Below are 24844 nucleotides of genomic sequence, written 5' to 3'. Positions count from 1 at the left end.
GCGCAGGGCTAGATTTTCACGGGCATCTGCAGGTTAGTCAGCGAGTTTCAAAGAGTTCACGCACTCTTCTTTCTATTCCTTTAAAAATTTCACTGTCTGCAGGACCTGAGAGTTTTGGTTGCTGAGTAAACTTGCTCCTGTATTAAATAATGACGTAAAAACAGTTAAGAGTTGACTCCGAAGAGAAACAGGAAATATGGCAAATGTGGGTAAGGGCATTACAAAGTTTGCCAACAAAACCAAATTTCTAAAACATGACGATTTGCTAAGCTATTTTAAGTAACTCAGGAGAGAAAGCTAGACACCCACAAGCTAATTCTTTTTCATTTTGTCCCCTTTGAATCAGAGTTCCAGCCAGATGTTGCAGCCTAATGCAGCCAGTAGAAGAATTCTTAAGAATAATAATTGAAAAAGTAAGATTTAAACGGTCAAGGTACAAACACACAAAGGGGTTATTATAATGTAATGTTTATTAAACTAAATTGAAAAAAAGATTATTTTATTTTAAGTTACTCCATTTCAGTACACAAAAGAAATGGTCCACAGTAAAACAAAAGTAATAGTTTCAAGAATGTTGTTTTGTTATCTGTAGTTCTGTATGCATTTTAGCCTTTGATGCCTGTCTCTACCACCATAACCAACGCAGAGGGGTTCAAAAGACAATTGTGACGCAAACTAGATCACAGAGATGGGAGTCAGGTAAACTCAAGCAAGCAAACCAATACCAACGACCAGTAAAAGTGCTGCTCTGGATACTTATAGACCATATTTACAAAAGTCAAGTTAAACTAATTGGTCATTGTGTACACGCATTAATATTAGTCCTTTACATTTATATATTTATGTGTATTTGTATTATCAAGTAAAAAGATACGTTTTAAATTATTTATGAAAAATATATAAAATGTGAGTGATACATACTTCCATTTGAGTGCCTGTTCAAAACTCAGTGCTTAAAAATATCCAAAGTATACCCTGACAGGAGATATTAAAAGTGAAAAACATAAGGAAATAATGAGTGTTAAATATGATTTTAATAAGTAGGGAAGGTGGACAGAAAGAAGATATACATCTAGGCAAAACCACACAGGACAAACCAGACGAAGAATCAGAAATGAAAGATGTACGGTTTTCCCCAAGATCGATGTCCTGTGAAACCGGACAGAACCAAGGGACTTTCAGGATAAGGTAAATGAATTTTAAGTTTCGACAATGAGTTCATGCCATCACCAGCCGCATCACCAGCCGCTGCAGAACCGACTTCCTCCTAGAGTTTCATTAGGAAGCGTTCGTGCCTTGGACATTTAGCCTACACGGTAAGCTGCAACGTCAGTTCCTTATTTGGCTTCCGTTAAGAGGAAAAGCGTGCCATGTGCCATATAATGACCTCACCCAACTTCAGTAGGGATCTGCTTTACTGAAGAAACACTGGATGGCATCAGCCATCCTGCCAAACACAAGCTGGGCTGGAATTCTCGCACCTCAAGAGTTTTTCCTCCTCTGAGGACAGAGGTCCAGAAGGATTGGGGCAACTCACTCCGGTGCAGAGGGCCCCCAAATCTCCCCCAGTGTGCTTCCCAGCCATTTCGGTCGGCGGTGTGGTGTGGTGGCCGGGGCCGACCTGCTAGTTGAGGCAGGGGCAGCAGAAGCAGCAGACGGTCCGGCAGGGCTTTTTCTTCGTGTGCTGCACGGCCTTGCGCACCTGCACCTTGGCCTGGCCGGTGTAGTCGACGGTCTTCTGCACGTTGAGCTCGATGACGTTCAGCGTGTCGGCCTGCTCTTCCACCAGCACCGCCATCTGCAAGAAGAGCTCGTGCACGTCGCGGATGCGGCTCTCCAGCCGCAGCAGCTCGCGGTGGCGGCTCTCGATCTCGTTGAGGGCCGCCCGCGCGCCCTTCACGTCGGCCAGCAAGTTCTCGGAGAACACGTCCCACTTGCCCTGCTCGAACATGTCCTCGATCTGGTCGCCGGAGACGTCCTTGCCCATGATCTCCAGCTGGCGCTGGATGCGGATCTTGCAGTTGTCGCGCTGTTTCATCTCGGCCTGGTTGTACTCGTACATGGCGCGCTGGAAGGTGCGCATGAGGGCGCTGTACTGCGCGCGCGCGATGCGCGCCACCGCCGAGTGCGCGCCGTGCTGGGCCTCGGCCTCCTCGCTCAGTGCCTTCATCGCGCACAGCTTGCGGTGGATGTTCTCGCCCCGCGCCTTGATGTCCTTGGCGATCGTGTTGGTGTCCCGCTTGATGCTGCTGAGGCGCCGCATGGACGTGAGGAAGCGGGCGTTCTGCTTCCCCAGCCGCTTCACGTCGGTCATCAGCTGCTGGTTTTCATCCTGAAGGTCCTGGATGTTTCCGTACAAGGACTGCAGGATGTGGTCCGTCTCGAACACGATGTCCTCACGGGGCGGGTCAAATTCGTCGTCCCCGTCTGGGAACTGCTGGTCATAGTTCCTGGTTACCTCCAGAAGTTCGGCCAGCCGGTCCTTCATTTTGCCTGCAAGTAGAGACTGGGGTTAACTTCCTCCAGAGGAGTCCAATATTTGCATCGAGAGAACTGAAGCTTAAAATAAAGAAATGTTCTGCACAGCACTTCCAATTCTTTATCGCTGGGTGTAGGTAACTAACACACTAAAGGAGCTAAATATTCTCTGACATGTTGCTTACAAGTAAAGGACTAATATGACAGAGAGGCATGAACACACTCATACTTTATAGCCCATAAAGCATGTGCAGTTCATTATTACAGGTGCCCAGAACTCAATCAGCAATTTACAATTTTAGATTGCATTGAGAACCAATCACTTTTTCTTGCTTTATGTTTTCCAATAATTGCAAATCAAAACAGACAGAGAATAAGGAAAAATAAGAAGAAAAGATTTGGAAGGATAAAAATGTTTAAATAAGGACAATCGAGGTTACTTACAAGGCTGTGGGGCTAGCTCTAAGTGCCCTCTGGTTTTTTGTTTGTTTGATGTTTGTTTGTTGCCTTTTTCAGCACCAGTAAGCATCCCCAATCCCATACGTCATGACGATTCTTAAAACAGTTACCATATAAATCATGACTTAAATTTTTTTCTCTTAAAAATGTTATAAAAGTAAAACATACTTGAGTAAACCAACAAAATAAAGACTAAAATCTAATAAGGCAGTACAGAATTTGAGAGTTGAAATTCCCTTGCTCCTCTGTTCATTGATACATACTTCAGTTTGAGTGTTTGGAAGGAAAAAATCCGAGAATATATTCTGATGGAAGATATTAAAAGTGAAGAGATAAGGAAGCAGTTAAGTGTTTAATGTAAGTTTAATAAGTAGAGAGGTGAGCAGAAAGACGACACACATCTAGACAGCAATCACATAGCGTAACCAGATGAAGAGTCAGAAATGAAAGACATTCAGTTTTCCCCAAGGTCCTTAGTGGTAAAGCGTCACTAACACAACTACTTAAAATTTTTTTATATGGGAAATTTCAATCACACATAACCCTCGTAGCAATAATATAACACACTCCCATTTAATGATCACACAGGAGCAATATTTGCCACTTTAAATGGCTTTTTGAAACAAGTCAGCAGCTCAAGCAGCATTTCCATGTTTTCATGGGGTGGTTCTGATTATCTTTCTACTTAGCAAGTTAAAATAATGTTCTCTATGTCCACATTTTTTTCCAGGAAGTGAAAAATTTTCATTTTTAGTTGCATGTATATATGCCAAAATAATGAACATCTTCCCCTCATGAACAAGATTTTGTGGCTACGAAGATTCTTTCTGCTGTATAATCTGCAGAAAAGAAGGAAAACATAGTAGCATGTAATGTATACTCCATCTCTGAGGCATCTTGATCTCAAATTAAAAGCTTCTCCCAAATTGAAGTAATTAATTTTATTTCGCCATGGAATGCTGACAAGTTGGATTTAGTGATAAATGGGAAATGGGTGAAATATTAACCATAGCCTCTCATCTTCCATAAGCATTATTTACACAAATTAAGCAGAAGTTTTATTCCAAGATGGTGATTTTTTTTTTAATTTTTTTTTTAACGTTTATTTATTTTTGAGACAGAGAGAGACAGAGCATGAACGGGGAAGGGGCAGAGACAGAGGGAGGCACAGAATCGGAAGCAGGCCCCAGGCTCCGAGCCATCAGCCCAGAGCCTGACGCGGGGCTCGAACTCACGGACCGCGAGATCGTGACCTGAGCCGAAGTGGGACGCTCAACCGACTGAGCCACCCAGGCGCCCCTAGGATGGTGATTTTTAATATAACAAATTATCCTGCTTAAAATGCCATTTCTTCTATCTGGTGACAAAAGTCAATACCCGATCTCCCCAGTGATAGGGGAGTGACTCTTCCAGAGGCAGGACTGAGGGGCAGAAAAAAGACCTAGGCTGAACCAAAACGATGCCATCCCATAGTTTGAATTTCCTAATATCCAAATATTTCCTCACTTTGAACAAAATTTAAAAACAAACCACAAATTGGGGGAAATTGTAATAGATGGCAGGTAATGGGTTAACCTACTTAATACATTAAAACCTTCTGCCATAACCAAACAAAACCAAACCACTTGCCTGGACAAAGAAAATGAAAAGGCAACTCCTACACGAAGAAATATAAATGCTCGAGAACATAAGAGGCGCTGATATGTATCAGGTGCTTACTGTAATGCCAAGTGCTTTCTAGGCACTTGTCACATGATACTCTCTTCACTCTTCATACAGACTCCATGAACTAAGTGTTGTCATTATCAGAGATGGTAAGTGAGCGCAGGGAGATTAAGGAACCTACCCTTGGGTGCCAGGAAGTGAACAGCTGGGCCCCAGAGCAGTCCCACTTAACCACTACATGAAACTTCTTCAGGAAATATATAAAAGTGAATCAGGACGGACTTTACTACTAAACAAGGAAATGCAAATTAAACCACTGAGATTTTTTTCCCCACCAAGTTGGCAGGATTTAAAAAAAAAAAAAATGATGATGATGTTTAAAAATTGGTGAGGATTCTGGGAACTCCGAAAAAATGCTGGTAGGAGAGAAAATTGATAGAATCTTTCTGGAGGGGAGGTTAGCAATTGTATCAAGAGCTTTTAAAATGTGTATTTGTTTTGTCACATACACATTTATTCTAAGGCTACATGCAAGAGTGTGTGAAGCTCATGGCTGCAAGTATCTCCCTCACCATGCAGTGTTTACCCAAATTCAGAAATATTTTAAATGTATAAAAATGAGCTATTGGCTGATAAACGACGGCAGTTCAGGAGGCTAACAGTATGGGAGTGTAAATACCATCTCAGGTAGACAAGGTAGGTAAAGGGAAGAGCCTGTGCACAACCACACACACATCCTGAAACAAAGACTTAAGTAATATATGTCAAAATGTTAATAGTTGTTTTCTTTGAATTGTGGCATCATGAAAGATTTTAATTACTCCCTTGTGCTTTTCTGTGTTTTCCAAATTTTTTACGATGCCCGTGTAGATTTTATAATTAAATAAAATCCCACAAGACTATAAATATTGTTTGCTTGAAGGATTAATTCCTTAAGGTCCTTCTTTAAGACACATGCATTGGAATCAGTTAACACCTGATGTGACCTGGGAAAAGTGCTTCAGCTAGAAGGTGTGGAGTTAAGATGTATCTATCTGCTTAAGTTAGTATCTAATATAGTCTACTATGCAACAGGTAGACAGTACAGAGAATGGATGAATGTTGATGACCAAGGTAATAACAGTTGTCATCCTTGCTTTCTGGCCAAAAATTGGTTGGCACTACTGTAGAAGGTAATTGGGTGGTTAAGGTAAAGCAGCACACACCACAACATCAGGAATCTGTTTGTTGGTTTCACACTAGTCCTAGACAGGTCCCATGCTCTGTATTACTACCCTAAAGCCAGTAAAAAGCTACTGGGGGGGAATCATCTCATTCATAATATGAAGAGAAAAACACACTTTGATCACACAGAAAATGGCCTTGGAGGAAGATGTTTAGAGGTAGTCATTCCTTCTCAAGACCTCAAAACCATAAAGGCATGGATTCTAAATCAAGTGAAGGCCTAAGTTCATCTGAACGCTCAAGTCCATAATCAGGTAAGGAGACAGAAAGAAACAGTGTGGAGAATTAAAGATTCTCTATGGGGGTGTAGACAAGAAGGTGGTCTTTACCTTGCCTTCCTGCCCACCTGGCCTGACCCAACCCACCCCAGATGAGTTACTCCCACTGACCCAGAGGTCTTCTGCCAGGGAGCAAGCATTAGGAAAACTACAAGGAAGTCAACCAAAATCCTAGCAGAGAACACAAGCAGTAACCTGTTTGACATTGGCCATAGCAACTTCTTATTAGATATGACTCCTGAGGCAGAGAGACTAAAGCAACAATTACCTATTGGGACTTCATAAAAATAAAAATTTTCTGCACAGCAAAGGAAAGAAACAACAAAACTAGAAGGCAACCTTTGGAAGGAGAGAAGATATTTGGAAATGACATATCCGGTAAAGGGTTAGTATCCAAAGCATACAAAGAACTTATAAAACTGAATACCCAAAAAGCAAATAACCCAGTTTAAAATAGGAAGAAGATATGAACAGACATCTTTCCAAAGAAGACATACAGATGGTTAATAGACACAAAGAAAGATGCTAATCACTCATCATTAGGGAAATACAAATGAAAACTACAATGAGATATCACCTCACACTAGTCAGAATGGCTAAAAGCAACAACACAGGACACAACAGGTATCGGTGGGGATGCAGAGAAAGGGGAACCCTTTTACACTGTTGGTGGGAATGCAAACTGGTGTAGTCGCTCTGGAAAACAGTATGGAGGTGCCCGAAAAAAGTTAAAAATAGAACTACCCTATGATCCAGCAATCGCACTACTAGGTATTTACCCAAAGAATGCAAAAATGCTGATTTGAAGGCATACATGTACCCCAATGTTTATAGCAGCACAATCAACAATAGCCAAATTATGGAAAGAGCCCACGTATCCATCAACTGGTGAATGGATAAAAAAGATGTGGCCTATGTACACAGTGGAGTATTACTCAGCCATCAAAAAGAATGAAATCTTGCCTTTTGCAACAACGTGAATGGAGCTAGAGAGTATTATGCTAAACAAAACAAGTCAGAGAAAAACAAGTATCATGTTATTTCCTACATATGTGAAATTTAAGAAACAAAATAGATGAACGTGGGGTGGGCAGAAAGAGAGAGGCAAACCAGGAAACAGCTTCTTAACGATAGACAACAGAGGGTTGGAGGGAAGGTGGGCAGGGGGATGGGTAAAACAGGTGATGGGTATTAAGGAGGGCACTTATGATGAGCAGTGGGTGGCAAACATAAGTGATGAATCACTAAATTCTACACCTGAAACTAATATTACACTGAGTATGTTAACTGACTCGAATTTAAATAAAAACTTGGAAAAATTAAAAAGAAAAAAGAAATTTAAAAAACACAAAAATACGGGGCACCTTGGTGGCTCAGTCAGTTGAGCATCCGACTCTGGCCCAGGCCATGATTTCACGATTAGTGAGTTCGAGCCCCACAGGGGGCTCTCTGCTGTCAGCACAGAACCCGCTTCGGACCCTCTGTCCCCCTCTCTCTCTGCCCCTTCGCCACTCATATGCTTCCTCTCTCTCCTCAAATCCGATAAATAAAAAAAAAAAATTAGAAAAAAACAAAAATAGAAAAAAATGTCAACCAAGAAGCTATTTCTAAGACTGTCCCCCAAAAGGTTAAAATGTATTCCTTGCTGTAGTCACACCAAAATACAGAAGCAGGTACAGAAAGAACTTCAAACTGACCTACACATCCAGTGGCTTGATTCTGTACTGTGAGATCCTAAAAATGAAACTAGGGAAAACAAGAAGGGAAAATCAAACAATTCTATTGACTGTCCTATCTCACTGTGATGAAGAATAACATAATAAATTTTAGTAAACTGTACTCATAAAGTTGCTAAAATAATGCTAAAATGTGCTTTGATTCACAAAGAGATGAAGAATTCAAAAGAAATTTTATGACCAACTACCAGAAGTCTGCTTATGTCTTCTAATTTTTTCAGGCATGCATATCATCTGTCTGGAGAACAAGATCCCACAGGGAAGGAAGGGGAAGTTTCCTAAGCCTTCTTTCATTGGGCAATTAGATAGAACTTATGTACAAAAATATGTAGGAACAGAGAAGTGGTGGTAGCTCAGTAGTTCTCACACTTTAGGAAGCGATAGACTCTTCTGGAGAGCCGCAAACAGTACAGATGCCTGGTCCCCTGAAGTTTCTGACTCAGTACATTTAGGATGATCTCCAGGTGATGCCAGTGCACACCCAAACTTGTGACCCATTCCATAGATAATTATCATGGCAGTTTTTTATTCATGAATATAATGCAGTTCTGGACAACTTAGAATAGCAGGTTGGGGGCAATCTTGAACAAACTCAATAGGGAAAGATTCAGAAAGACAGGAAATGAAAGATTCAGAAGGTAGGTCTCTGCATACCTCCGAAGGTCAATGAGTGGGGGGTATAATACATACATAGTCTGTATACTCGATGCTACAAAGAACAACTATGAAAGTTCCTACTTGCCTGTAAGGGAACCGTTGTCAACACAACACATGGTCATATTTCTGTAAACACAACAGGGTTATATTTCTGATCATAAAAGAAAAACTTTACGCCTACTTATTCTAAGGGGAACAAGAACAAACCCGTTCATACATGGTTACAGCTAAATTGTATAACCCACCCAAATTCACATATTGAAGCCCTAACCCCAGCACCTCAGAATGCAATTGTATTTGGAGATAAGAACTTTAAAGAGGGAGTCAATTTAAAAGGGCTCTATAGGGGTACCTGGGTGGCTCAGTCGGTGTCTGACTTCGGCTCAAGTCCTGATCTCAGGACTATACACAGTTTGTAGGTTCAAGCCCCACATTGGGCTCTGTGCTGACAGCTCGGAGCCTGGACCTGCTCTGGATTCTGTGCCTCCCTCTCTCTTTGCCCTTCCCCTGCTTGTGCTCTCTTTCTCTCTCTCAAAAATAAACAAACATTAAAAAAAAAATTTTAAGGTCTTTATATAATCTATACATTATACATTAAGCAATACATACATTAAGCAAATTCCGCCTATTACCAGAAAACAAAACCTTTCTTTGTTTCACAGCAATATGTTAAAGTATCTTTGCAAGCAGTGAGAAACTTCAGACATGGAGATACACAATTCCACGCAGGGCAATGTACCAACCATGTGAGGTTTATTATGAAACTCAACTTGTAGATTCCAGGAGGGGAACAAACCCAAAAGCACAGAAGGGCCGTCCTTTCTGTATTTATGACAAAGAAATGTTCTAGAGACTTTATTTCTCTTTACTTGAGTTCAGAAAGTTTAGGATTCTTGTTTCAATAGGAACTAAATAAAACACATTTAGAGAGAGAGACACATACACACACATAGGCTTTGTATACAGTTATAGCTATTAATGAAACTAAAAAGATCCTGCCCCAAGATAGATGTTCCAAATGAGGACTTTTGAGTAATGACTCCTTACTGCAATAATGAAGTGCCCATGGTCTTATTTTCAGATTGTACAATCTACAGTTCCTAAGTCCTGGTTTTAGAGCAATTTTTTAAGTCTTGTAAACATAAAGTGATGATTACAAATCAGAATGTGTCTTTATGCCTAGGCCCACCACTGCTCCATATGGCACCTTCATGAGCCTTTGCGGAGGGACCATATGACATCCTTGTGAATGCTAGAAGAGTGCCCCCTTCTCTGAGTGATGCAGCCCTATACCAGGGCACAGCATCTGGCAAACTGCGCATGGGATGCATTTCTAGTCTCTCTCTGTGGCGAATCATCTGGGTATGGGGTGCAGTCTGCACAGCCCTGTATGGTTGCCTTGAACACTCCTTTCTTGGCCACCTTGTCCAGTCCCTCCTGTCCAAGCAGCACCACAGACATCTGGTGGGGCCAGGAGTCCCATAGGTCCTATGTCACAGTAAATTAGCAGTCACCTTTCCAGACACACCATAAGAACACAACCCTTAACCAGCAACAAGTGTACTTTCCCAAACAGGTGGATTCAGATCCACAAATAATTTCACTCAAACGAGTAAAACCTGGTATTCTGCTCTGTTTCCTGATTTAAAAAAAAAATGGCACATCTAAGAGGTAAAGATCATTCTTTGAACTTCTGAAAATTATAGGCTAAAATAGAAAGAGTTCCTAAAAGGTCTTATCTTTTTGCTGCTGCTCTAAAACAAAAAGTTGCGTTGGATCCAAAGTGCATTGGCAAGAACACAATTGTTTAATTTCTTGGGGTTCACTCAAAGCACAATTTCAGAGTCTGAGGAGTGGGAGTCAAGATGGATTACAATTATAAAACTCTGAGGCTAGAAGAAATAATAATAAATGTCGTGTTTCCTCTCTAAAGCAAAGCCAAGAGTTTTTCCAAAGCATTTTGGGAGAATCTAATCTAAAAGAGCAGATAGTCTCTACTTTTCAATCACTCTACTCATTTGATGCTCCCTGAAATCTTTGCTTTTCAGTTCCCTCAATCATACTTTTTGGCCAGTGTCTGAAGCGAGGTCAGTCTGATATGCATGGCCAATAAACAGCCAGTGGGGATTTTACTTACTGCAATATGCTTTTGAGTGCATTCTGCAGATACACACTGTACATCAAAGCAGCCACTCCTGTATTCAAATCTGCATCTGCATTCTGCTCTATGGCTAACATTTATCAGGTATTTGTAGAGTGCCCAACATAGCACCAAGCACCGTGCAATCCCTGTGAGGCCCTATTGTCATCCCTGTTTTTACAGGTGAGGAGGAAACTTGAGGCCTAATGAGTTAAACAACTTGCTTAAAATCACAAATTTCATAAATGTGGAGCTGAGGCCTGAATCCAGAAAATGTGACCACAAAAGCTACACTAGCTTCTTTTTCCAGAGACTTATAGTGAACGCTTTGAAATCTTTAATCTTCTGGGAACTGTTTCCTGTCTTAGTGCGTTTGAACTGCTATCACATACCACAAACAGGGTGGCTTATAAACAACAGAAATTTATTTCTCACAGCTTTGGAGGCTGGAAGTCTGAGATCAGGGGGCCAGCAAGGCTCCTGGTGTGGCCTGCTTCCCGGTTCGTAAATGGCTGTCTTCTCGCTGAGTCCTCACAATACAGTAGGGCCAAGCAAACTCTCTGGGGCTAATTTTATAAGGGCATTAATCCCATTCATTAAGACCTCATCCTCATGACCTAACTGCCTTCCAAAGTCCCACTGGGGATTAGGATTTCAACATGTAAATTTTGAAGGACACGAGCACTCAGACCGTATCCCCTTCCCTAGTTGAGGTTTTGTAGCTGCAACAATTATCCGCATCTAATAACCTAGATCTGAAGGAACACATGAAAATCTTTTCACCATTAGAACCATCACCTTCTTTCTCATAATAATCTCCTTACATCAAGAGTTTCCCCAACAACACTGCAATGTTTGGCTATTAGAGCCTCTGTTACTCTATCAGGCAGGAGTAACTCATCACAACTTGCCAAAAGTCCACGGAATTAGCATTCGTAGATAATTCTCTTATAACTGATTCACTGTAGTTAGGACTGACCTAAGTGCTTGAAATAACAAAGCACTGATACTTGGAAATACGAGTTTTACAGTCAGGAGCATGAAAGTGATAACAGAGGAAAACCTAACGAATGAGTTTGAGGGAGGGAGTGAAGAGAAGAGCACTCCAGGATCAAGGTTCAAATCACCTATACAAGTTTTTCCAGTCTTATCTGTATTAGCATTTACAAACAAAAACAGCTGCTGTATCCTATGACTGATTTGGCTTTGGCCCTGGAATGTGAACCAAACTTGTGCCTAGGAAAGACCAAAGAAAACATCAAGGGGAATAAATGTTGAGTCCAATATATCTTTGATTAAACTTTCATATTTTATAAGTATTCCATGGGGTATTTTTTAAAAAAGGAAAACCGATCGAGTTTTTGAGAGTCATTAATGACCTTTTCTTTCCCAACTCATAATGTCGGTTAAAGGACAATCTCACAAAATTTTTACATGTTTTTTTCATATTCTCTTTCTCGTAGACAAAGTCGTATGAGCCACTGATTCTAATCCTGGTGGCTGTTTACTCCTCTTCAATTCTTCAAGGAAACAAATTGTTATTTTTAGTTGACAGTTTTTACACCCGCACAGAAAAATCTCAGTTATCCAACATCATCAATGCAGGTTTTTCCATGTAATTGACATTTACTTAATTGAAACTCTTCCTTCAAATGTGAAAGGTGCTCACTCATTTTTTTGTTGGCAATCCTCTTCTAACATGCGTTGATAGGGGTGTCTAGGTGGTTCAGTCCACTGAGCATCTGACTTGGGCTTGGGTCATGAGGTCATGATCTCAGTTTGTGGGTTCAAGCCCCGCGTCTGGCTCTTTGCTGATGTCTCAGAGCCTGGAGCCTGTTTGGGATTCTGTGTCTCCTCTCTCTCTACCCCTCCTCTACTTGCTCGCATGCGTGCTCGCGTGTGCGCACTCTCTCAAAAATAAATATACATTTGTAAAAAATACATTGATGTATTTCATTCCTTAAAGAGAGGATACTGGATACAATTTATTGATGACTCAGATTGTCATTACTAACATTGAACTCTGTGGTGATACACTTTCATTTGTTTCCAAATGTTTCTCTTGCCTCAGGGTTAAAATGTCAAACCTTTCCTCAGATACTTCCATATATATACTGCCACTGATATTCCTCTCATTCCCTTTACAGGTTGTAGCAGAAATTTGGTAAGAAATTAGATAAAAGCCAAGCATTTAGCAACGGTAAGCTGCACGTGGGTCAGCAGCCCTCTGGAAGCAAACCTACTAAGTAAAGAAAGGAAGGAAAAACTAATGTCAGTGACAAACTGAGTGTCCAATATGAGTCAGTCTGTGTACCAGACAACTGATACGCAGTCCATCAACAATCTTCACAATAACTTTGTGAAGAAGGTAACAAAATTTTCAGTTGACTAGGAACTGGATCCCAGAAAAGTTAAGTTCCTTATCCAATTCAGCCCATCAGTAAGTTAAGAAGGCTGGGATTTAAGCCCACATCTGTCCAGATCCTATGTTCATGTTCTGTCCACTCAATCCTGTGCTGAAGCTGTGTGAAAATAAAGGAAGGGAAGGAAAAATAAGATAAAAACAGAGAGGGAGGCAAACCATAAGAGACTCTTAATACAGAGAACAACCTGAGGGTTCCTGAAGGCGGAGGGGGGTGGTTAAATGGGTGATGGGCATTAAGGATGAGAGCTGGGTATCATACGTAAGGGATGGATCACTGGGTTCTACTCTTGAGGCCAAGACTACACTGTATGTTAACTAACTTGAATTTAAATAAATAAATAAAAAGGGGTTGAGGGAGGGTATGTGGTATAAGTGTTGTTAAGAAGAAACATTTGTCATCACTTGGACATTTCCCTCCCTGTAGACATCTCTCTCCACCTCCGCCAGCCAAGAGGCACAGAGTTGCTTATCCAGTTGGTGAATCTGGAAGGAGAAGCTGCCCATGGTAGCCCAAGCTTTTCTTCCTTCTTCCTTTTGAAAGTCGGCTTACCACCGAGAACCGAGAACTGGTGTCCTCTTTCGCTCTGCTCCTGGGTGGGAGTGCAGAGGTCAGCTGCTGCGGAGCGCAAGTCCATCTAATTCTAGGTTCAAGGACATACAGCAGAGTTCCCCACCAATGAAGCCACTTCCTCCAACCTGGTCTTTATTGATAACAGAAGTAACACTTTGGCCTCTGGGTGCTCTTTCCTTCTATTTCCATTGGTATGGAAATCAGATGGATAAAGGGAAGTGATTTGTGTTTCCACCTCAATCAACCCCATAATTATGTCAGATAAAATCAGAGAAGCAGAAAAAGACTTTAGTGACTATCTTGCACCGCACCTTAGTTTTAAAGATAAGGAAAGAAACGCTCATTGTATTTAAGTAACCTACAAATAATGGTGAAGAGATGGCTGTTAGCAAGGGGGAAAACTCTTATGGAATAGACATTTCCACTGATAGCAAAAAGATTCTACCATGTATAAAGCATTTTCATGAGCCTGGCATATACTGGAACCTCGATAAAGGAAACTTGATAAATAATTGCTATTAATTTTACTAATTTAATACCACATAGTCATCATTTCCATGATGTGATGACCGTCCGTTCATATGCTATTTTCTTGACCCGACCTCCCAAGTGCCCCATTCTCTTTCTCCAAATTTGTACATATTCTTTGTGGAAGATTGAAACAAAAATTCACTGCACATTCTGTGCAGCTCTTCCAGTCAAGACGTATAGACTGTTTCTCAACTCCTCAAATTTGTGGCTATGGGACTTGCTTTGGCCACCGGGACATGAGCAAATATGATGATGTAAGTAGCGTCTTGGAAAGCATTGTGCAAAAGGGCTTTGCCATGGGGAGCCCCAGTGCAACACAGCAAAAACTACCTGATACAGAAACTGGTACCTAGAAGTAGCACACTGCGATAACAAAAACCTAAAACATTCAGCAATGGCTTTGGGACCAGACAGTGGGTGAAAAGCAGTGAGGTAGCGTTTAGCAAAAACTGGGAAAATGGCGTGCAAAATGTTAGTGGAGGTGGGAAAGGTGATGAGGAAACTGCAGCAGTCAGGGGAAAGACAGCACACGTTACGACGTAGCAGCAAGACAATGGGCAAGGCCACTGTCTGTGGCAGCACAAAAGATCGAAAATGCACACAGTGAATGTTGGATCCAGCTGCAAAGCTCTCCAGGCAGAAGGCTGAAAATGTTCATTGAGTGCTTCTAGCTGCATATAAGGTTCTGCAAGGGAGACATGAGCTTAAAAAAAAACAAAAAAAAACAAAAAAAAAGAAAACAGAGTGATCTAATTAGTAAGCATTATGTAGAGAAAACAGACAAGAGCCAGAATTCATGAGTTTGGAAAATAAAACCGTTTACCTCTAGTCTCTTCAACTGGAAGAAAAGATTTTTATAGTAAGAAGTGGCTTCAGAGTAAAGACCTTTGTAAAATTTAATGTGGTGCCTAGAAGGCCTTCTCAGCTGGGCAAGAGAAGGGCTCTGAGACTCCCAAAGGTGTTATTACCTCATGGCAGCCTAACACTCAGCCCAAAGTAAACAGAGATCTGTCTTGAAATGGGGGGGCGCCTGGGTGGCGCAGTCGGTTAAGCGTCCAACTTCAGCCAGGTCATGATCTCGCGGTCTGTGAGTTCGAGCCCCGCGTCGGGCTCTGGGCTGATGGCTCAGAGCCTGGAGCCTGTTTCCGATTCTGTGTCTCCCTCTCTCTCTGCCCCTCCCCCGTTCATGCTCTGTCTCTCTCTGTCCCAAAAATAAACTTTGAAAAAAAAAAAAATTAAAAAAAAAAAAAAAGAAAACAAATGGGGAAGTGGTTTTAGGGGCATGGACTCTATGGGATTCTTGGGAAATCCAGGTTGGTTTTTTTTTTTTTTTTTAACGTTTATTTATTTTTGAGACAGAGCATGAGTGGGGGAGGGTCAGAGAGAGAGAGGGAGACACAGAATGTAAAACAGGCTCCAGGCTCTGAGCTGTCAGCACAGAGCCTGATGCGGGACTCGAACTCACAGACCACGAGATCATGACCTGAGCTGAAGTCAGACACTTAACCAACTGAGCCACCCAGGCACCCCATGGGAAATCCAGGTTTTAAAGAGAGTTTTACTGATAAATACAGAAACAAGACAGATCATTCAGAGGAAAGAGGCCTCTGGGTGCCTGCTTTTCTATGAGCAGAAAGTAGGCTAAAGAATCTATTTAGAAGCAGAAATAAGCCATTTCTCATGGGAAAAGAGGAATGTTTCAGAAGGTGGAGCCAAGAGCAGGGGAGAAAATAGATATCAGTGAACTAGTCCTGAGAAGCAGAACTGGGTCTTAATCAACCACCCCCTGGCCCAGCAATGGAGGGACCTAGCAACATGGACCCGGATAGAATTGCCGTGGAACTGCGATTGTTGTGTATCCTGTTAATGTGCTTCTGGTTTTGTTTTAATGGATTACGTATTTTGGTTGTCCTTTCCCTATTTCATCATTATAGGTTAGGTGTGTATGGGGAAACATTGAAAGAGCCGTACCTGCAGGGGTCCCATCTGTGTCCAGATTAATGCAGATCATGGATAAGCCTCGACTTAGAAGCTGATGCCATAATATGAGACTTCTGGGAATCCCAGGGTGAAGGGGAGCATAGGAGAAACGTGAACAAACTTTGCCAGAGGCAGACGACACATGATTGTACAAAAAGGGCCACAAATTCTTAGCTGTACTTCTCAGCAAGAAGTTGTGTCTATTTCTCTACCTTTTGAATGTGGACTTGGCCATGAGACTTGCTCTGATCAAGAAGACAGTAGAACGTGGCAAAGAGAAAGAATATGGCCCTTTGTAGCAACGTGGATGGAACTGGAGAGTGTGATGCTAAGTGAAATAAGCCATACAGAGAAAGACAGATACCATATGTTTTCACTCTTATGTGGATCCTGAGAAACTTAACAGAAACCCATGGGGGAGGGGAAGGAAAAAAAAAAAGGTTAGAGTGGGAGAGAGTCAAAGCATAAGAGACTCTTAAAAACTGAGAACAAACTGAGGGTTGATGGGGGGTGGGAGGGAGGGGAGGGTGGGTGATGGGTATTGAAGAGGGCACCTTTTGGGATGAGCACTGGGTGTTGTATGGAAACCAATTTGACAATAAATTTCATATATTGAAAAAATAAAAAAAGAAAGAAAGAAAGAAAGAAAGAAAGAAAGAAAGAAAGAAAAAGAAAGAAAGAAAGAGGACAGGAGAACAGTAGAAATCATGATGCAAACAGAGGCTTGAAGAGCATAGCACACTGGGGCTTGCCCTCTCTTGCTGTGGGGAACATGGAAGACGCCACGTGGAGGCTCAGGCCAGCCTCCTGGAGGATGAGGACCACACGGAGAGAGAGGCAGCCCCCAGCTCACACACCACTGCCTCTATATGACTGAGCTCAGGCGACCCGAGTGAGAGAAACACCCAGTACTTACTCTCTGCCACAGAGTGCTGTGGAAGCTTTATATGAATTATCTCATCTAATCCTACGACTGTAAGAAATCACAGTATGATTTGGGGGGTGGTTTGTTTAACTGACAAACCATCTCTTCTTTCTTTTCACGTCAGACAGGTAATGTGCTGACGTCGTAACAAGGTTTAAGGGTGGCGCATGTCACAAAACAGCGTGAGCACCCAATCATCATGCTTATGACCTACAAGAGGATCTCAAACCACCTCTCCTCTAAAGAGAACCTAAGAGAATGACATGAATCCTGGATAAATCATAATTTTTAAAAAGCAAATGTTCAGGCATTAAAATGAAAGTTTGGGGGCGCCTGGGTGGCTCAATTGGTTAAGCGTCCGACTTCGGCTCTGGTCATGATCTCACAGTTCATGAGTTTGAGCCCCGCATCTGGCTCTGTGCAGACAGCTTGGAGCCTGGAGCCTGCTTTGGATTCTGTGTCTCCCTCTCTCTCTGCCCCTTCCCTGCTCATGCTCTGTCTCTCTCTGTCTCAAAAATAAATAAACATTAAACAAAAATTTAAAAATAAAATAAAATAAAATAAATGAAAGTTTGTTGCTCTGAGTTTTAAAATACAAACATAAGTAGCATGGACCAACGGACTGTCCTGATGGTGTATGTCCCCTACTTGGTGATCGTGGCTCCCCTGCCTACTTGGATTTTAATGCAGTGCACATTTACAATATTCTGTTCATACTGTACACAGACATTAATATAAAGCATACCCAGAAAGGAGCATGTGTCTCTTACCATGTCTGAGGACAGCCTTTCTTTCCTTTTGAAGACTGTGGTCATAGTAAAGAGAGAGAGAAAAAAAAGATGCTAAAAAAAGGTTATCTCACACACAAGCAGCCTCTGCAAGAAAGGGCCTGCAGAAACCGTTTAGTAATGAAGGGTGCTAAGTAGGAGTTCTTGAACAGTGGGGGTAGGACAGTGCAAAGAGACCAGGCACTTTTAACCTTGGCTGAGTTTCAGTCTGATAAGAGATTCTGAGAACTTGAAGAGCCAGTTCTGAAATGGAGGTAGATGGTTTCAAGTGTATCACAAGTCTGCCATTCAGATTGCCAAAATAAAGAACACTGGGCAGACAAAATGCGCCTTCCAAACATGACTTTACTGCCATTTCCCACACCTTCCTTTGTCATCTGGGACCGGAGACGTTTCTGGCTATCATGCTACAAAGAATAAAAATTAGTACGATGTGATCGAGGTTTCTAAGGAGCATCAGAAACTGATGATGACCCTATTAATCTCTCAGCGTGTTAAAGGCAATCAGTTTATTTCTTTTCAGAGTTGTAGAATCTGCTCCGAATTCCACACTCAGGGAAATGCAGGAGACTGGCAATCCGCCCCTGGGTCTAGCCTGGACTGCCTCACTGCCTTCAGGATTCCCAGCAGTGAGAGAGGGCAACACCTAACAGATGAGTGCTTTTCAAACCTCCGCTTATGTCACATTTCTTGTCTCCACCTTATCTTCCCCAGGTAGAAATATCTTCTGCATGGGATGGTGGACAGAATTAAATGAGACAATCCACATAAAGCTCTTCAAAGAGTGCCGGGTCGAGTAAGCTCTCTGCATACGCTACTTGCTATTGTCTCTTCTGTGATTTTTAATTCACTCAAAAACCCAAAGGATGTTCAGCAACCATTAGTATAAACCGTGCATTTACTGATACACTATCAATAGTTTATTACCCATCTCACCTACAGTCATAAGTAAACATTAATATCTGTGCATTACTGTGTTATTTGGGGTTTTCAACAATTTTTGTTCCAATTCTTTCACTGTAAAATCTCTTTTTTCTGAGTATGAAAGCAACACATGCTCTTTCTTTTAAAGAAGGAGGAGGAAGAGAAGTCAAATGATACAGAATGGAAATTTAAAAATTCATATCCTCTAATGCTACTATATGTAACTCTATAAAATAACCAGGGATAAGTCTAAAACATTTTCTTCCAGACTCTTCTCTATTTATAGAGTCGTGAATACTTAAGATGCAGGCTTCAGCACTGACCCTGACCCTGTGACATATGCAACGGCTTCTTGCTAAAGCATAGGAGCGCCTAGGGTTTCTTCCCACCTGGGGCCTCCCTCAGGGATACAGGCCCACAGCAGGTCCTGCTATACTCTGTACCACCACCACTTCTGTGCAGGTGAAATAAAAACAATGAAGCAACTTGGAAAGGGGAAGGAAGTTCTAAAAAGAAAGAGAATCCTCCTGTTTTGCTTTCACATTTAAGAGTCTCAAAATGGTTTCCCCAACTTCACATACCCCAGAGATTGTGAAAGAGTCTAGAGGTGACTAAGTCGGTCTGAGGACTGACATCTTCGAGATTTAGTGTTTATAAAGTCAGTGACCAGGTTTTCTTTTGGGAGCAGATTACCAATTAAAAAAATTTTTTAATGTATTTATTTGTTTATTTATTTTGAGAGAGAGACACACACATACAGAGCATGACCAGGGGAAGGGCAGAATCACAGTGGGAGACACAGATCCGAAGAAGGCTCCAGGCTCTGAGCTGTCAACACAGAGCCTGACATGGGGCTCAAACTCATGAATCGGGAGATCATGACTTGAGCCAATGTTGGACGCTTAACTGACTGAGCCACCCAGGTGTTCCAGATTAACAATTTTAATTCAGTAAACATCCATGGAACATCTCCCTCATGTATGTCTCAGAAAGGTAAGCCCTATTCCCCACCCCACTAGCAAAATTTTGTTCCTAGTAGTGGTGGGCTTTGTTTTGCCTTTCAGTTGGATACAGGAACATGTAGGGAAAAGTCTGGCTCTTCAGCTCACTGATATGAGTCCTGACAGCAAATGTGCTGTGGGAGAGAGGGTACTCAGCCAACTGTCAGAGGACTTATGCCAACTTCCATCCCCAGCTGTATAAAGTTGAGCAAAACATCTCATGACTCCCAGTGTCAGGTTCCTCACCTATAAAATGGTTATGACACTACCTGCCTCATAAGGGTCTTTGTGGGGGGAGGGGATCATTAAATGATGTAAATAATACATGCAAAATCACTCTATAAATTTTAAACTATTTTACAAACATGGTATCAGACATTATTATTTTGCACCATTGCCATGCATAGTTTATTTCACCAGATTATTTATTCAAAATACTATAAGTACTACTCCTTAGAAAACATATACAGACCACGTGATCTAAAACCATCCTATAAAACCACACAACTATTCTATCACCAGTTTCTGTATTATTCTGATTACTCAGGAGATAGAATATTAATGCCCTAATTTTACTCAGAACCACAAGAAAGTATGAATTAGATGTTTTTCTTTTTTATTTTTAATATTTATTTTTGAGACAGAGAGAGAGAGGCAGAGCACAAGCAAGGGAGGGGCAGAGAGAGAGCAAGGGACACACAGATTCTAAGCAGACCCCTGGCTCTGAGCTGTCAGCACAGTGCCTGACCTGGGGCTCGAACTCACAGACTGAGAGATCATGACCTGAGCCGAAGTCAGACGTTTAACCAACTGAGCCACCCAGGCACCCCAGATGTTTTTCATTCACTGTATGAAGGAGGGCCAAGGAAACAAACTCATTTACAATGAAAGTTTTTATTTCGTGGTGAGTATCTTACATTTTGCCTAACAAAGAAGACAAACAGCGGCTCCTTGCAAAACAAAACTAACAAAATAAAAAGCAGGATCTGGTCAAATTTCTCACACATTTACCCCAATATAAACTCTTCCACAAAAAAGCCATGCTGCTTATTGCTATGTAGAATCAACAGCTAAAGGTGTTGACCTTTTAATATTAACAGAATTTAAAGTTTCCCTTATTTCAGAGCTTCTATTTTGGATGAAAGGAAAGTTGAATCTGTACAGTGATATTGGTAACAGTCATAATTGGAATCAAGAGATAAACTCCTACCTGTCCCAAATCGCAGAAAATTCCATACTGAAGAATAACTGGCTCTATTCTCCTATGCACAGACTGCCAATACCCGCGTAGAATAATTTCAACAACCATAAAACGCGTAGAATTTTAAATATCCTAACTTTCTGTTGAGCATTCATGATAATTCGATTTTAACATTATAATAAAATATCTCAATCTTATTAGCTAAAATACATATGTCAGCATACAAACGATGGCATGTTAGGCTTATTTTATTTGTGTGAAACAAGTCGGGCATCCTGTTAGCTAGCTTTGAAGTAACATTCATGAAATAGGCTATGATTGCTGTTCTTGTGCACATCAATCAAGACACGTGCGTTTGCATGGGCTACTGTGACAGACTTACACGTTTCTTCAAAAAGTGTTTAGTGAGCACCTACTATGTGCCAGGCAATATGAGAGGACAAGGTTAGCCCAATGAGCAAAAGAGATGTGGTCTCAGTTCCTTAAAAGTATTTTTTAAGATAAGCAACAACGGCAACATAAAAAGCTTATAGAAAGCACTTTTAAAGAAAGACATGAAAACCCAGACATGTGAAATAGACCCCTGAAATATTTAAAGCTGAAACCAAAACTGACTTAAGCAACTTCCTGATTTTTGACACATTTAAAGACAGGACTATGAAGATGATAAGGGAGACACGTCTTCAGTTTTCTGTGCGATGACAAAAATTTTCTTAGTTTCAACACTTGGTGTCAACTTTGACACAAAGATATAATAGCTGTGCATTTAAAAGAGGTTGCAAAGTCAAATAAACCTGCACTGGACTCCCAGCTCTAAGCAAATTGGAATAACACCACCAATCTCAAGGAGTACTCGGTAAGATGCCTGACACACAGTGAGTGAATTCTCAACCAAGGCAATGCTTAGGCTTTTACTCCTGGTGGGGAACATACATGCTTTCCGTGAACATCAATAGTAAAATTTGTAGATGAGAACTGAGATGTTTGCTTTTAACTTATTGCGGCCTAAAGAAACTACACTATGGCCATTTTATCCTGTCCTCCTTCTAGACATGCTCTCCAATCAGAGATGACCCTTGCCCCTCCCCATCCCCTATGCAAATCCAAACTTGCCCACTTAAACAGCCCGGTCTTATGTTCCAGTCTCTATTTTTTAAGGCAAAGGGAACTATTTTGATGAATATCTGCTGGTAACTGCTTTTAGCTTAATCTACCACTTATTCCAGAAAACACATTTCTATTTTCAAAGATGACCCCTATATTCTGGACAAAATGGCAAAGTAAACATTATTTCTGCTCCTTTCCAAAATCCTACCCAAAGAACTTACACAAAGGCATACACTGACAAGGAAAAAGATCAGAGAGAACAGAGCAACAATAAAATTCTGGAAATTGTAAAGCAAGTGGACAAGGGATTACTAACCTAGCAAGGAGTTAAAACATCGAATCTTAAGCTAACAGTAGAGAATGCCAAGAAACAACCTAAATTACACCATTTGATAAATACCCAGGAATCAGAATTAAAGCCTGAGTACCTGTGAAAAAGGAGGTGATGGTGGGGGCTAAAAACAGAGTTTGGTTAAAGCCTTTTTAAGAAGGGAGAGGACCTATCATCCTTTGTCCTTCCTTAGCAGGTCATTAGACAGGCTAGACTCTGAATCTATACCAGGTGAGAGGTACTTTATCTGTAAAGAGGAGGATGAGATTAATGTTTTTATATGGAATGTGGACCTCCAAGTCCTCTTCCTTCACCTACTGTCCAGCACATGGACCCATATCATAGGCAGGAGGATGAAAAACCTTTTTCCATAAAGTACAAATGAAGAAACAGGGACACCTGGGTGACTCAGTCAGTTAAGCATCTGACTCTTGATTTTGGCTCAGGTCATGATCTCATGGTCATGAGTTCAAGCCCTATGTCAGGCTTCACACTGAGTGTGGAGCCTGCTTGGGGCGCTCTCTCTCTCTCTCTCTCTCTCTCTCTCTCTCTCTCTCTCTCTCTCTCTCTTTCTCTCTGTCTCTGTCTCTATCTCTGCCCCTCTCCCCACTGCCTGAAAAAATAAACAAACATTTTTTTAAAAAGAAGAAAGAAAGAGGTGAAAAACAATTTAAAAAAGGAATTTGGAAGTCCAGTACTTTAAATTCAAATTCTGAATAACAGAAATTTCAGAGAGAAGACATCATACTGTGGTGGTTGGGGGTAGGGGTAAAAGAAACAGATCACCTACAAAGTATCTAAGGTCAAAAAAGCTTTGGACTTCTAAACAGCAATGCTGGAAACTAAAAATAATGGAACAGTACCTTTAAACTATTGGGGAAAATGTATTTTCAACCCAGAATTCTATACTCAAGCCAAATCATCAATCAAATATGAGGTAGAATAAAAACATTTTTTTGGATATACAAAGTCTTAAAAAAATATTTCCTATATTGGGGCGCCTGGGTGGCGCAGTCGGTTGAGCGGCCGACTTCAGCCAGGTCACGATCTCGCGGTTCGGGAGTTCGAGCCCCGCGTCAGGCTCTGGGCTGATGGCTCGGAGCCTGGAGCCTGTTTCCGATTCTGTGTCTCCCCCTCTCTCTGCCCCTCCCCCGTTCATGCTCTGTCTCTCTCTGTCTCAAAAATAAATAAAAGTTAAAAAAAAAATATTTCCTATAATCTTTCTCAGAAAGAGACAGGGAAATGCCTTACAACAAAACAAGGAAGTCAAGCGAAAAAGATACAGACTTTAGAATCCTAACCTGAAATTCAATAGAGGAGAGAGGCAGAGAGCACCCCCGGATAACAGCAAAGGGAAATTCTGTGATGACAGCTGTGCACTGGACTGGGAGGCCATCTGTCTAGACTAGGTATAGTAGGCTATAGGAGAGATTTCCTCAGAAACATGAAACTCAGAATTCCTGATGGGTCCACATTTCTTGGGAGGAGATTTAGACAATTTGGGATTGAATAGGTTGTAAGTATAAATTAAACTAACAACAACAACCCCAAACAATTATGTAGTTATAGGAGAGTAATCCTGATATAAAACATGGATCTGCTGTAATTGGTATTTCCATAACCACAAGCATATAATCGTTACATATTGATGTAACTCAAATTAGGATTCAGCTGTACTGGGAGGATGAATACAGTTCTTGAAGGAACAAGAGTGGTGCCTGTCTCTGGCAGCAAGGGCTGAAAATGAGCTAAATCATCACCTTCTGCACAAGGAAATCAATAGATGATGCCCAAAATGGAAAAATCAAGAAATAGTAATAGAAGCATATTATTTAGAGATACAAATATAAACACCAAAAGAATAAGTAAACGTAGTTGAAAGTGGTTGCCTTTGGGGAGAGGGAAATAAATGAAATAGAAAGGGACAGACTTTTTTTTTTTTATCAGACTTTCATTTTTCATTAGTCTTCAATTATGTGTGCATGTTTGATACAATTAAAAACTAGAGAAAGGAAAGAAGGAAGGAAGCAAGGAAGGAAGGAAGGAAGGAAGGAAGGTAGGAAGGAAGGAAGAGAAGCAAGCAGGAAAAAAACGATATAGGCTTTCTGGAAATCCAAAACACCACCTACAGGGCAATGCAGGTAACCAGGAGCTCTCCATCCTGCCTGCGTACTTCTTTCTCCCTGTCTTTCTCACATAACCACCTCTTTACAGATTCCACTTGAGAATGAGCACTTAGACACATGTATTAGTGGAATCTGGAATTCCCCCCAAGTTAATTTTTTGATTGCACTAAATCCAAAATTCTGACCAAGGTTTAAAAAAAATTCTAAAAAATAAAATGATCCTTAAATAAAGTTCAAATAATAAACGAATAAAGTTTTTTATAAATTGAAAAGAATATAGCACTGGTAAAAAGAGGA

At 41.2% G+C, this 24844-nt stretch overlaps 1 protein-coding gene and 1 non-coding gene across 6 annotated transcripts in view; both read right to left on the bottom strand.

Moving 5' to 3' along the window:
* Nucleotides 1-452: 452 nt before the first annotated feature.
* STX11 (syntaxin 11) overlaps nucleotides 453-24844 on the bottom strand; it is a 46837-nt gene continuing 22445 nt past the window's right edge. For all 5 annotated transcript variants that reach the window (XM_019831346.2, XM_023254470.2, XM_023254471.2 and 2 more), the window contains one exon: nucleotides 453-2493. In XM_019831346.2, the coding sequence (XP_019686905.1) occupies nucleotides 1625-2493 (869 nt within the window). In that variant the 3' untranslated portion in view covers nucleotides 453-1624. The remainder of the gene's footprint in view (nucleotides 2494-24844) is intronic.
* On the bottom strand, nucleotides 17188-17291 carry LOC111560713. The gene has a single exon (XR_002742706.1). It is a non-coding gene; the product is annotated as a small nucleolar RNA U13 (small nucleolar RNA).

The sequence above is a fragment of the Felis catus genome, chromosome B2, assembly GCF_018350175.1.
Source record: "Felis catus isolate Fca126 chromosome B2, F.catus_Fca126_mat1.0, whole genome shotgun sequence".
Lineage (NCBI taxonomy): Eukaryota > Metazoa > Chordata > Mammalia > Carnivora > Felidae > Felis > Felis catus.
The sequence above is the reverse complement of the archived record's forward strand: the minus strand, read 5'-3'. Positions and strand labels throughout refer to the sequence as shown.